At 36.5% G+C, this 14393-nt stretch overlaps 1 protein-coding gene across 1 annotated transcript in view; it reads left to right on the top strand.

Moving 5' to 3' along the window:
• The window catches only part of IMPACT (impact RWD domain protein), a 36478-nt gene extending 26511 nt beyond the window's left edge, over positions 1 to 9967 (top strand). Inside the window, exons 8-11 of the mRNA XM_047087026.1 lie at positions 1277 to 1350; positions 4922 to 5012; positions 6341 to 6475; positions 7429 to 9967. Of these exons, the coding sequence (XP_046942982.1) occupies positions 1277 to 1350; positions 4922 to 5012; positions 6341 to 6475; positions 7429 to 7497 (369 nt within the window). The 3' untranslated portion in view covers positions 7498 to 9967. The remainder of the gene's footprint in view (positions 1 to 1276; positions 1351 to 4921; positions 5013 to 6340; positions 6476 to 7428) is intronic.
• Positions 9968 to 14393: the final 4426 nt, after the last annotated feature.

The raw sequence follows: 14393 nt of genomic DNA, 5'->3' as shown, positions 1-14393 counted from the left end.
AAGATCAGTGTCTGCTTTATTTTGTTGATCAGGAACCTGAGAACCTGAAAGATTAAAAAGTAATAACCACAAGATAACATAGTTTCCGATTCAAATTGATCTCCCTGGCTGCAGCTCAGTCTTCCCTACCTCCATTATTTCTTCCATACTCTTTGCCAGCAAGTTACCTTTCTGAAAGATCTCGCTGTGTGTCACTGGCCCCACCCCCAATCTTTGCTTATATCCGTTGTGTACAAGGAGAAACCTAAACTCTTCTATGGGGCCCTTTGCGATATGACCCTAGCTTTATCATTCCTGATACATTGTCTTTCATCTCATTCATACTCTAAATAGTTTCTACATAAAACTATTGGTCATTTCCAGAACCTTTCTCTTTTATGTCCCTGCTAAGGTTACCAAATAAAATATGGGATGCCTAGTTAAATTGGAATTTTAGATAAACACTATCGTATGGGACATACTACTAATAAAAAATTATTTGTTGTTTATCTGAAATTCCAACTTAACTGAGCATCCTTTATGTTTTATTTGCTAAATCTGATAGATTTGCACATGAAGTTTCCTCTGAATCGAATGACTTCTTCTTGCTTGCACCCCTTTCTTCCCTTTTGGTGCAAAAGAGATTGCTACTTATCTTTCAAGATCTGGCTCTTGTTACCTTGTCCGTAAACTTTATAGGACTCCAAGAGAGCTTTGGTCTTACAACATTTGGAACATAACCATGTTGTACCTGTCAATTTGGATACATAAGTGTGATAAACTTTCACAGTTCATTTTAAAAAATGGTCATATTTACGTTTAAAATCCTTTACAGGGGGGACAATTTCATCTATAAGGACCTTAAACGTAGTTAGTGCTTAAATATTTGTTGCTATTTGGTACTCAAAAATACCAGGTCTGGAGGCCAGCCTGACCACTCTCTGTCAGCACTGTGCCCTGCTTCAGCTCAAACTATAAGGCCCAATAAAGCCTTATCTGTGCCTTTGAAGAAAAAAAATATATCAGGTCTGTAGTTTTTTATACCAATTGAGAGTATCAGTTTCTGCCTCTAAAACGAGGAGAAAACTTTGGAAATGACCTTTTCAGAGTGTAGTAGACTCTTTAAATGAGGAGAAAACTTTGGAAATCACTTTTTCAGAGTGTAGTAAATTCTTTAAATCACTATTTCAGTACAACAGTATTTATATCAATATGCTTTAAGATATTTTTCTAGCATTTATTTATGGAATAAATAAAAAGTATACATTGGTTTATTTATATTACTGCTGTTTTTAAGGTGAAGATGGTTCTTGCCAAATTGTATGAGAATAAGAAAATAGCTAGTGCCACCCACAACATCTATGCATACCGGTGAGTAAACCTAATTTTAGGCATGTTCAATTTGTAAAAAATGGGGAAACTGATGCATGATTTTTAAAATAACAACTATTATGTGGGTTTTTTTTTCATTATAAAAGTAATAATCACGTATAGAATATTTGGAATCTGCAGAAAAGAAAAGGAATTGGAGGGAAAATCAGCCTTTTTCTGCCATTAAATGTAACTGATAATAGTTGGATACATTTTGATAATGTATCGATACATTTTCCTTGTCTTCTATGCGACTTTTATTTTTTCAGTGCATTGCCGTAGTATCTATGTTAACTAACTAGAATTTAAATAACTTGAAATAAACAATTTACCAAAAGCATTTTTCCATGTTGTTATAATTGCTTTATAGACATTATTGTAATGGCTGTGTACTATTTCTTTCGGGCTGTATACCGTAATTAGCTATTTTCTTTTTGTTTTAGTTTTTCATATTTTTCATTATTATAAAAAATATTCTTGTGAACATCTTTTTTTTTTTTTTAATTTTTTTTTTTCAACGTTTTTTATTTATTTTTGGGACAGAGAGAGAGAGAGCATGAACGGGGGAGGGGCAGAGAGAGAGGGAGACACAGAATCGGAAACAGGCTCCAGGCTCTGAGCCATCAGCCCAGAGCCCGACGCGGGGCTCGAACTCACGGACCGCGAGATCGTGACCTGGCTGAAGTCGGACGCTTAACCGACTGCGCCACCCAGGCGCCCCTTGTGAACATCTTTGTATACATTCTAGATTATTTACTTGGAGTAGGTTCTGGTTACTCGAGATTATTTTTTGAAATGAAATGGGGGTGTAATTGAAGAAGAAAGAATATATTCCTAGAAGTAAAATCATCAAAAAGTATGAACATTTTTGAAACTCTTGATACACAGTGCCAAATTTTTTCCCAAGTTTTTCTTTTAAACCAATGTATGCTTTCATTGGCAGGGAAGTAAGTGTGCTTCTTTTGCTGTATTCCTTTTAGTTTTGAATACTAAGGTTTTATACAAATCTTTGCTGAAGTGTTAGTAAACAGAGAAAGAATATTTTCTAAATACGTAAATTAGTATAGACTTAACATATTTTGGGACTGAAATGAATCAGAATATAAACATAGAGATTTAGTGCAAATTTAACTTTTTTTTTTTTTTTTAATGTTTATTCATTTTTTGAGAGACAGAGACAGCATGAGCAGGGCAGAGAGGGAGGGAGACACAGAATCTGAAGCAGGCTCCAGGCTCCTAGCTGTCAGCACAGAGCCTGATGTGGGGCTTGAACTCACGAACCATGAGATCATGACCTGAGCCGAAGTCAGATGCTCAACCGACTGAACCACCCAGGTGCCCCAAGATTTAGTGCAAATTTAAAGTGTGATTGAGAATATTAGTAAAATCTAGGCTATCTGAAAATCAGAAAATTAAAAAAAACAATCCATCACTTTGGATAGGTGAGTTTTTTTATATTACTAAGTCACATTTCTTTAAGTGCCAGAATTTCCAAAAACTATTTGTTATATGATTCCCTGCTTACTAGAGTATCCCTGGGCAGGATTTTGATGTTTTGAGTTAGGGTCATCAATATAAAAACAAGGGATTAGACTCTGCTTGCTCTCGGTGATTTGAATGTGCTATAAAAGTATTAATTGCCATTCATTCATCCCATGTGTTTATTGAGTGCCTACTCTGTGCCAAATACTTTATGAAAGTTAATTTTGATTATTTCAGGAACTCTGCCCCTGCAAAAAGTTTAGCTTTTTCAAGATCACAAAGTTGTTAAGTGGAGTCTGATAAACTGATTTCTCTCTCTTTTATTCTGACATGGCTCTGTGGCTGCACCTTCAACAATCAGTCGCTGGATATAATTTTAATCTTAAGTTATCAAAAAGTTAAATAATATGCCAGATATTCTATTTCAGGCCCCAGATTTTTGTTTTTAAGTACCTGGAAGTATTTTTTTTAGTTTTGCAAGTTAGTAGGTGATCAGACCAACTGTCAATTCTCACAGATATCAGCACGACTTACACGCTTACTCCATCTTGCTCCATTATGTTATAATTGACACTTGGGAATGAAAGAGCTTAGCTTGCCAGAATTGTGTGGCACCTAAGACTAAACCAGGTACAAAGTGGAGTCTTGCAGGATCCCACTGGAAGTAAAGTAAATAACCTTTATCTCGTATATGGACTTTGTGTTGTATATTTTGAATGCTTAGGATCCTTTTAAGGTTACTTCTTGGTTCTGGGGCTGTGTTCCTGCTTTGGAGTTACGAGGCACTTTTCAGGCTACTGGTATACACAGCTATGGGATACTGCATTATTGTCTTCCTGGCATGTGCCGAAAAAGTAAAAACGTCCTTGGTATTTTCATTTTTAAAAAACCTAACAGCACTGATTTATAACTCAAGTTTTCTTCATTTGTTCTATAAAATTATGGTGTTAGGTTATAATTACAGTCCTAATATACACCAACTGCTGACACCTTTTTGCCTTAAATTTGCCATAAAAAATTTTGTCTAATAGCACGAACTTTGTTCTCTTGGAATGAGGTCAATTCTAAATAATTGTAGAGCCTGGTCATAGTAGGTGGGCAGTAAATATTGATTGAGTCAATGAATGGAAAGATAGATTGAAGGAGGAATGAGTGAATAAATGAATGAATATGATTGCTATAATACATATGAATATATAATAAATATATGAATAGGATTGCTATAATTGACTTAGGTATTAGATATGATAGTATCTGGCTTTTTTATAGCCACAGCTGGAAAAGTATCTTTGCTGCGTTTGCCTAGTCCTAGATGGTGTCATCTGTAGGGACCTAAGAAATCCTGTAGACAGCATACCTTAACTGTCACTGTTTTCTTTTTATATCTCACCCTTACTTGCCATGCTTATTCTGCTACAATGTAGCCCAAATTATTCCAAATGCAAACTTTCTAGATAATTTAAATAGGTAAAAATATCATGATTTATCTCAGATATTGATAATTAACCAGGGGAAAAATTATAGAGAAGGTAAACCTTATAATTCTTAGAATGGGGAGGATAGAGAAATGTTTGATGGCTAGAATAAGATGTGAGGAAAGTATAAAATGTTAATTTATGTTGATTCCATCACCTCCATCTTTTTTATATACTCTTTGTCTCTTCCACTAGCTCTAAGGCTCTTTGAAGACTGAAGTATGCCACTTATTTCTTTATATCATTTCATGGTGCCTACATACTTCTCTACAGTATATTCTCAATCATTGGTTTTCAATGACTACTCTCTGTAACCTTATAGCTTCAAGATTAGATGAAGTGTCAGATGTATAAACTCACCTTTCCATAATTATAGCATTTCTGCTTTAAGGGAGGTGCCCTTGATTCCTAGCTTTCCCAAATCTAAAAAAAAAATGAAATGTACTGGATAACAAATCAGAGAAAATGTATCTAATATATAGTTCAAGAAGAATTTTTTTTTTGACAAATATGCAGATTTTGGAAGTAAATTGATTGCAACAAGTATGTAGGTGTAACTTTTAGGTGCAATATTTTGGAGTTTCAAAGTGTAACACTGTTATATGTATTTCTAGAATATATTGTGAGGATAAACAGACCTTCTTACAGGACTGTGAGGACGATGGGGAGACAGCAGCTGGCGGGCGTCTTCTCCATCTCATGGAGGTAAGTGTAAGTTAAACCCTGGTAATCCTGCTCTCTGAGCCATAAAATTTTTCAATGAAACAGAGCTCCATTTAGGAATAAGTAAATCAGTTAGGCTACATGACATGAGATATATTTGGGATAACTAGTAGTTAATTTTTAAACCTTGAGAGAAACGTTTAACCACTTGATGTGGGGCAGAAAGCCCAAGGTTAATAACAAGCGCTGTGCTTGGAAGGTCTGGCAGTCATAAATGATAGAAGATTGTCTTCAACTCTAAAAAAGCATCTCCTTTTTGTTTTTCAACAATGTCGTCCCTGTATTTTCTCTGTTCTGTCTTTGTGCATTTCTTGTTAGTTGCGTATTATTGGACCATCTGGATAGACCCAGAATATTGCTTTTTTCATTAACTTGTCCATCTCCTCACCTTATGTTCTAAGACATTTTCTTACCTGTCTTCCAAGATTTCTGTTGAATTAAAAATTTTTTTTAGCAATCATGTATTTAAGTTTTAACAGTTCTTTCTTGTTGGGGCATCTGACTGGCTCAGTCAGAAAAGCATGTGACTCTTGACCTTGGGGTCATGAGGTTGAGCCCTTTTTTATAATGTGTTGTTTTGGCTTTATGAATGCAATTTCTCTGAGAATAGTAATTACAGGATTTTTTTTAGATGTTCTCCCCTTTAAATTTTTCCTGGTCCATTTTAGTTTGTTTATCTTGTCCTTTCTCTTTCATGCTGCTGGATTTTCTTCATCTATATGGTGATCATTGATCTTAATTGTCTGTTAATTTTAAGAATAGATTGGTTTTTTTCCTAAGGTAGTTGCTATAGTTTCTTCTGTTACCGTATGTGGAGGTTTGTTTTCTAACCAGGCCGTTTCCATGATAGGAACTCTGTGTGGTCAGGCCTGTAGCCTGGTGGGCTTCATGTTAAGAACAGCATTTGACAGATACCCAACTGAGGAAGACCTTGCTGGTAGGCCCTAGCAGTTACCCATGCAGCCCGAGTTCTTTCCAGTGTTTTGTTCAGAAGCATGTTTTGGTTGTTGTTTGGCCTAGGGGCAAAAGGCTGCTTAAACTGAGCTATTTTGGTTGAATTCATGAAGAACTGGAACACTACCTGCATGAGTTCCCCTTCATTCTTCCCAGTTGCCCCACAATTTGGAATTCGAGGACACTGTGGAGCACAGTGTTTGATTTCTAAATTCTGTCGCCTGAATTTTAGGAATCTCACTCTGCTCACTCGGGTGGTTCTGCCATTCAAGTCATAGGGAAATTTTATGTGCAGTTTAGAACTCAAATTTGTACATGTCTATGTGTATATCTAATTATACTTCTGAAAATAACAGATTTTGAATGTGAGAAATGTCATGGTGGTAGTATCACGCTGGTACGGAGGAATTCTACTAGGACCAGATCGCTTTAAACATATCAACAACTGTGCCAGAAACATACTGGTGGAGAGAAACTACACAAATTCACCGGTGAGTGCTTATTGATACTATATAGAGTTTCTCACCATTGCCTATGAAAGTAAAAAAAAAACAAACCCAGACAGAAAATTAAGAATGAATCAGAGTGTTTGTGGTACACTGGGAAAACCTTTGGACTAGGAAATTGTAGACTTAGGTTCTAGTAAAAACAGTGTGGCCAGTTAGTTGTGTAACCTTGGACAGATCACTCCATCCCTTTGAGCCTTAATTTCATAGATTCATACAGAATTTTATAAAAACTTTTAAGACCCAATTATTCTTCAGTCCCTAAATTGAGGCCAGGGGAGGTTGTGTAGCTAATGCTATGAACTAGCTGTTCCTTAAATGTATGTGAAATTCCGGGGCGCCTGCGTGGCTCAGTCTGTTAGGTGGCCGACTTTGGCTCAGGTCATGATCTCACGGTCCCCCGCATCAGGCTCTGTGCTGACAGCTCAGAGCCTAGAACCTCTTTCAGATTCTGTGTCTCCCTCTCTCTGTGTCCCTCCCCGCTTGTACTCTGTGTCTCAAAAATAAATAAACGTTAAAAAAAAAAATTAAACATATGTAAAATTCTGATATTCACTGTTAGTGTCAGAGTCCCTTCCCTCTCCCCTGGCATGCATTTGGATGTCTGCCCTTAAACTTTGAATTTTTTTTGTTTCATATTTTATAAACATGTTTATTTTATTTAAAGTTTTCTACCTTAACTTTGAAAAGTGCACAATAGATTAAATAGATTCAAACATAAATCTGTTAGATGAGTGTTTTCCTTGACTATCCTTGATTATTTTGGAAATATTAAAATAGACTATAAGTAAAAATGTCCCATAAAACAGAAAGATGATGTACCTGGAAGTAATTATATTTTCACTGTTCTGTTTATTCTGTATGATTAGACTTAAGGTTCCTAAGCCAGTATCTTGATATAAACTGGGAGATACTACATTGATTTATATCTTTTTTAGGAGGAATCATCTAAGGCTTTGGGAAAAAACAAAAAAGTAAAAAAAGACAAGAAGAGGAGTGAACATTAATACCTAAAATTATACAACAGGTTAATTTGCCTATAATTATACACAAATTCCACAGTCATCAAGGAATATTGTGCAGAGAGGATCCTGGACTGCTCAAGTCAGCCAATCCATTGTGGACACCAACGTTACCTTTTCTTCTTTGGTTATATCATCTGCCAAAAATAGAGAACTTGTGATATATTCATGTGTATTTCAGGCTGCTTCAGAAGAATTAATTTGAACTTAATTGCCACTTCATCTAATCTTAGGAAGGTAACAGTTGTCCAGGGCAGTACCTGAATTAACTGTCCATTTCAGTACATGTCAAGTGCCTTTGTTAGGTGGGGAAGAAATGTCTCAAGAGGAATATAAATACCTGATATCTTGTCATCGGGATTCTCATAACTTTAAATGAATATTGCCTTTTACTGCTCTTTATGGCTTATTGGAATAGGAGCTCATTGCAGATTGATCTTGGAGAGTTTCTTCTTGTGATTTTGGTTCATAGGAAGTCACCTTGCATTTTATAGTGTTCATCACTGAGTAATGATTAAGCAAAAATCCAGGAGTATCCATCTGCAGTTATGTGCTGAAGCGATAATTCATCTGACATATTTGTTAGCACAAGTGTTATGCTTTGATTTCTGTCGCAAATTGGTGATTGTGAAATTTCAAAATGTGGTTTTTTGGCTTTTACTTTTTTTGATTCTTGTAATGCAAACCAGTAGATACGGAGTGTCAGTAGTCTCTTGCCCCTGAAACGTGTTAGTGTAATATTCTAGTTTTGGGTCTTTTCATATCCTGGGAGTACCTTTCTTGTGATCTTCATTGAGGAATTAGGACTACTGTAGAAGCTCTTCTGCAGTTAACGGGGCCTTTCTAGAAGGGGATAGAGGTAGGAAAACAACACTGGTATGGGGTGGAGTGCATCATCGCATAGTTATGTAGGCATGCTCCAGCTGTCTTTCTCAACTCCTTGACTTTGGGGTGAAAAGGAGCAAACATTTTGGTTGGGAAAACAAAGAAAATCCCTCTTGTCCATTCTTACCAGATCTTCCTTAAGATCAATGTTTTATGTTCCTTTCACCTGCAAGTTATGCTGTTTACCTCTAGACAATACATTTATCTTTGAGATCTAACAGTAAGTCATTAACTGTTCCCCTTCAGATATGATTGCAAACAATTATTGAGAGTCATTAATTGATTGCAGATTTGCCTGAGATTCTCTTCCAAAGGAAGGGGACAGAAATTAGGAGGCAACTTGGAATGGTGCTTGCATTATGGAAAGCATTGCAGAAAAGCAGACACAGATAGATAGCCTTTTCTGTTCTCTTGATGTCTTACCTTTAAAAGATCCAACAACCTTATTTGGTGTTTTTAATAAAAATTGAGTAAATAGCTTTCCACTAGGATGGATTCTGAGAAATAAAATCCAAGTCATATTTGTTGTAAATATGTCTGATGTTGCCAGTGATCAAGAGTCATCGGAGGATGTGCTATATATATTTAGAACACCTAGGTCAGATTCCATGAAAAGTATATCCAGTGTTATTAACTGTTAACTAAAGAAGTTGAAGACCATTAATTAACACTAAAATAATTTCACAATTTTAACACATTCTAACCTGTGAACAAAGATATAAAATAGGAAGAATTTGGTGCTGCAGAAAAATTGAATTAATTTTTCTGTAACACCAAATGTGAATTTCTTTCTTGCTGTTCATCTCAGTTGTTTAGGTCTTTATGGAAGACCTTTAATATCTGTGATCTCATTTTCTCTTATTTAAAAAAAATCTTATTTTTGCATCTTTCTATAAAATTATTAATCACATTTTCCTGACTAAAAAACCTAATCTCCTTTGCCTAAAGTCAGTTAGCTGGGAAGAAGAGATCCCAAAGTCTCTAATTCTGGAATCTGAGTTATTTACACCCAACCATTGTGGACCCCTAGCTAATGAGAGCATCTTTTTCTCTATTTAAAATTTCTCTCCAGTAGAGGATTTTCAGATTCTCCATACAATAATTTTCTATAGCCAGATCTATGCTGTGGCATATTTTGTAGTATATTGTGTTAGTTAAAAATATTCTCCATATGCCAGTTATGTAAGAGCAAGTAGCATCTACTTTTTACGTGGAAAAGCAGTATGGTTTGGAGGTACATATCATGAAGCAGTCTGTTTGAAAAGAGTTACATCAAGCTAATCACACCCAAGAAAGAATAGCATGAAGCAGATACTGTTTGGCGGCAGGTGAAATTTACTGAGAAAATTGTATAATCACCTCTAATTGTACTATCTAGAGATAACCATTATTAACATTTACTATGTACATCCTTCTATTTTTGTCCTGTGCATGGTTTTGTATATATGGCTATTTTTCTTTCCATAAAAATGGTATTAAACTGTATATACTGTTTTGTATCCTGCATATTTCATATAGAAGCATATTGTTAACATTTTCCCATGTCAATAAATATTCTTCTATGGCTTAATTTCTTATGACTACATTGTATTCTGTCTTCTGGGTGTATCATACTATACTAACTGTTCTCCCATGTTTCCAATGTTTAAGTTTTTTTCAATTTTTTCGCTTAAATATTTATGAAAAACTAAATCATTGTGTGCAGATTTTTTGGTATTTGTCTCTGATTATTAGGAAAAATTCCTAGAAATAGAATTTCTTGGTCAAACATTTATACATTCTAATAGCTTGATTGGTTTAGCCAAATTGCTCTCTAGGAAAGGTTTATTGGTTAGACCTACATTAGCATTGTGTTAGAAGATACTTAGGATACCAAAGATGTGGGACAGTAGGGATTCTGGTAGAAAAAAATACCAGTATATTTTTAAATTGATCTTTTTTTGTTTTGAAATAATTATGGATTCACTAGAAGTTGAAAAATGCTCTCCCTACTAGTAACATCTTATATAGCTATAGTATATTTATCAAAACCAAGAAACATATTCTGGATACAAGTTCTTTGTTAGGTAATTTGCAAATAATCTCCCATTTTGTTGCTTGTCTTTTCATTCTCTTGACTGTTTTTCACACAGTAAAAGTATGTAATTTTGATGAGACATAATTGACCTTTTGTTTTGTTTTTAATCAAGAGTTTGGTGTTAGGTCTAAAGACTTTGCCTAAACCCAGGTCATAAAGATTTTTTTCTGTTCTCTTTTTAAAGTTTTAGAGGTTTTTTGTTTGTTTTTCATTCAGATCTGTTATCCATTTTTTGTTAATTTTTGTATAAGAGATTTAATTTGCAGTTCATTTCCATATGGATATCCAATTATGAGGGTGACTATTAAAAAAAAAATTTTTTTTAACATTTATTCATTTTTGAGAGACAGAGAGAGACAGAGCACCAGCAGGGGAGGAGGAAAGAGAGAGGGAGACAACAGAATCCGAAGCAGGCTCCAGGCTCCGAGCTGTCAGCACAGAGCCTGAAACAGGGCTCAAACTCACAGAGTGCGAGATCGTGACCTGAGCTGAAGTCAGACGTTTAACCGACTGAGCCACCCAGGCGCCCCAGAAGTGACTAAGTTTTTAAATTGAACTTCTTAGTGAGTTTTCATAAAATAAAGTTATATAACCAGCACTTAGGTTGGAAGGACACTACCAGCACTGCAGAATCCCCTTGCATCTCATCCCACATTAGTTGCTCTCCCCCTCTGCCACCTAACCATCTCCCTGACTTCTGACCCCAGAGGTTAATTTGGTCTGTTTCGACTTTAACATGAAGTGGAGTCACACAGTATGTATTCTTAACGTTTATTTATTTTTGAGAGCCAGAACGAGCAGGGGAGGAACAGAGAGAGAGGGAGACACAGAATCCGAAGCAGGCTCCAGGCTCTGAGCTGTCAGCACGGAGACCAACGCGGGGCTCAACCCACGAACTGTGAGATCATGACCTGAGCCGAAGTCAGTTGCTTAACCGACTGAGCCACCCAGCCTCCCCTACACAGTATGTACTCTTGTTTGGACTCCTTTTGTTCCAACATTTTTTTAAATTCATCTGATTCTTGTATGTAGCAGTTATTTTATTCTTACCACTGTATAATATTCCATTGAGTGAACATGGCAGTTTATCAATTCTGTTTATGAGTATTTGGGTCTCCAGTCTGAGGCTGTTACAATTAGTGCTGTTACGATTATTCTCGTGCATGGCTTGTAGTCAACACATATACACATTTCTGAAGCATATATACCTGGAAATGAATTTGCCAAGTCAGGATCCACGTATGTAGAGCTTTATTTTTTTATTTTTTTTTAAATTTTTTTTTTCAACGTTTATTTATTTTTGGGACAGAGAGAGACAGAGCATGAACAGGGGAGGGGCAGAGAGAGAGGGAGACACAGAATCAGAAACAGGCTCCAGGCTCTGAGCCATCAGCCCAGAGCCCGACGCGGGGCTCGAACTCACGGACCGCGAGATCGTGACCTGGCTGAAGTCGGACGCTTAACCGACTGCGCCACCCAGGCGCCCCTGTAGAGCTTTAGAGTACGCCGCCCCAAGGTGTGCTGGTAAATTTTTTAACTCTCTCTGGGGTGGTTGCTCATCAATAACATTTGCCAGTTCCTGTGGTGTATATACTCCCACACCGTTCAATTCCAAGCTACCAATGTGAAATCAACCTGTGGCAAACTTCCTGAAAACCTAGCAATCGCTTCTTTGTGAGTTCCGGCACACATCACTCATGCTCCCAAGCAGTTTTCCAAAGCAGTTAAACCAATTTACACTCCTACCAGTAGTGAACAAAGTTCTAGTTGCTGCACATCCACATTTGGTATTACCTGACTTTCAATTTGATTATCCTGTGTGGTACATTGTGCCTTCAGTTTGTGGTCTTAATTTGCATTCCCCTGATGACTAATGAAATTGAATGCCTTTGGTTACTATACTTTATACCTGAAATGACTGAGTAATCTTAAATGACACATGTCCCCCCTGCCAGCAGTGGAAATATTGGGGCTTGTTACCAAGTTGGTTCAGATACAGAGAAATCAGTTTACAGTTTTGCGTACCTGTGACATATTCTGTAAATTTCAGTACTCCAACACTGTCCCACTGGTATATTCTCTGTGAATTTATCAGGGAACTTCATCTTTTTTGCTCTTAGATTCCTAATTTATAAACATGTAGATTATGATTCTTCCCTGACTGGGATATTATGGAGATGGGATATTATGGATATTAAATGGGATGACTTCCACAGTGCTTAGTATGTGATAAGCATAATATCACAACATATAAAAACCATTCTTAGCTCAGGGGCCAGACTATGGTCTGTGAGCAATGGTTTGCCAACCCCCTGGTGTAGACCAGGTAAAAAAGAGAAAGAAAGGCAACTCAAAAATTGTAACGCTTACAGATAGGATTTTGGTTTCTGAACCTAGGGAAGAGTTTTTTTGTTTCATTTTGTTTTCCCATTTAGCCCCACTTTTGAGTTACATACTGTTTAGGGTCATGATAAAGTTAATTCATATATCAGGACCCACCAAATGGGGACTGCCCCAGTAGCACAACCCATGTCATAGATCTAAACATAGGTCTGTCTGCACTTACGGGAAATGCCTCTCAAGGAAACTCAGCTTATATCAATCATAGTCCTCCAACTCAGCTTTAGCTATCTTACCCTACTCTAAACAGTAGGACCTGCTGGCCTTTTAAGGAATCGGACCTCCTAGCCATGTTTCTGTCTTACCTCTCCTAATATTCTATAAAACTCACTCTTGCCCAAAATTCCTTGCCAAGAATGCTTTACTGGTTGTCAGGCACTGTACTCCCCTAATCTGTGGATTGTTCTTCTTTGAATAAAGGACATCAAACTCATTACCAGATTGTATTATTGTCATTCGACAGACAAGAGATAAATCACAACTATGTGTTTGTAATTAAGGAGAATTAGATTTGCAAGTCAGAGTTGGATTTAAATTTTGGTTCTGTTCCTTGGACATGGAAGCCATCTTGGACAACTTACTTAACTTCTTTGAGCTTTATTTTTCTCATCTGTAAAATGGGGCAAATAATCCTTCCTCAAGGACTTTTGGAGGGTTGAATGAAATAAGATCGTGTGTGAAATGCCACTAAAGTTTCACACAAAGGAGGAGCTTAATAGATGTTTCTTGTAAAAGAAGTGAAATCAGATTGATCTGAAATCAGTAAGATATTGGTGCTGAAGTGTAGCTGAATATGCCACCTGAAATAGGCCTCTTTGGCATAAGGATTAGTTTGAGCTAATTATTTCAGGAAACTGCAGACATAGCAGAAGTTCTGAAAACTAAGAAAAAGTTACCTTTTTGTAATGGAAATCTACATTTATAAAGGAAATTTACATTAGAAAGGGGGCCTGTACCAGAAAGAGAGCTATTACCATATACAACTTTTTCACCTGTCTTATCTGCATGTCTACCTTGCAAAGGGCAACCTTTGCTTACCAATCATTTCCTCCTCCCACCTTCCCGTAAATTACCTCCTCTCCCCTCTCCCCCCCAACATCTTTTTTGTCTTTAGATGAAGATGGTATTTAAGATAGTGGCTTGGATTGTCTCGGGAGTTTTATTTATTTTTCCTGGGTATCTCCCACACATATGTGAGGCGTACATGTTAATAAACTTCTGCTTGTTTTTCTTTTGTCAATCTGTTTTTTTATTACAGGAAGCAAAGTACTTGAACAGATATTTATCCAAAGAATATATACAAATGGCACATGAACAGATGCTCAATATCATTAATCATTAGGGAAATGCAAATCAAAATCATAATGAGAAATCTCATCATACCCATTAAGATGGCTGCTATGAAAAAAACAAACAAACACAAAGTAACAAGTGTTAGCAAAGGTGTGGAGATATTGGAACCCTTGTGCCCTGCTGGTAGGAATGTAAAATGGTATAGCCACCAGGGATAACAATATAG

The sequence above is a fragment of the Lynx rufus genome, unplaced genomic scaffold (assembly GCF_022079265.1).
Source record: "Lynx rufus isolate CCGP_SWC_20201006 ecotype Redwood Valley unplaced genomic scaffold, mLynRuf1.p SCAF_22, whole genome shotgun sequence".
NCBI classification, from domain to species: Eukaryota; Metazoa; Chordata; class Mammalia; order Carnivora; family Felidae; genus Lynx; species Lynx rufus.
Note: the sequence above shows the minus strand (reverse complement) of the source record. Positions and strands in the feature narration are given on the sequence as shown.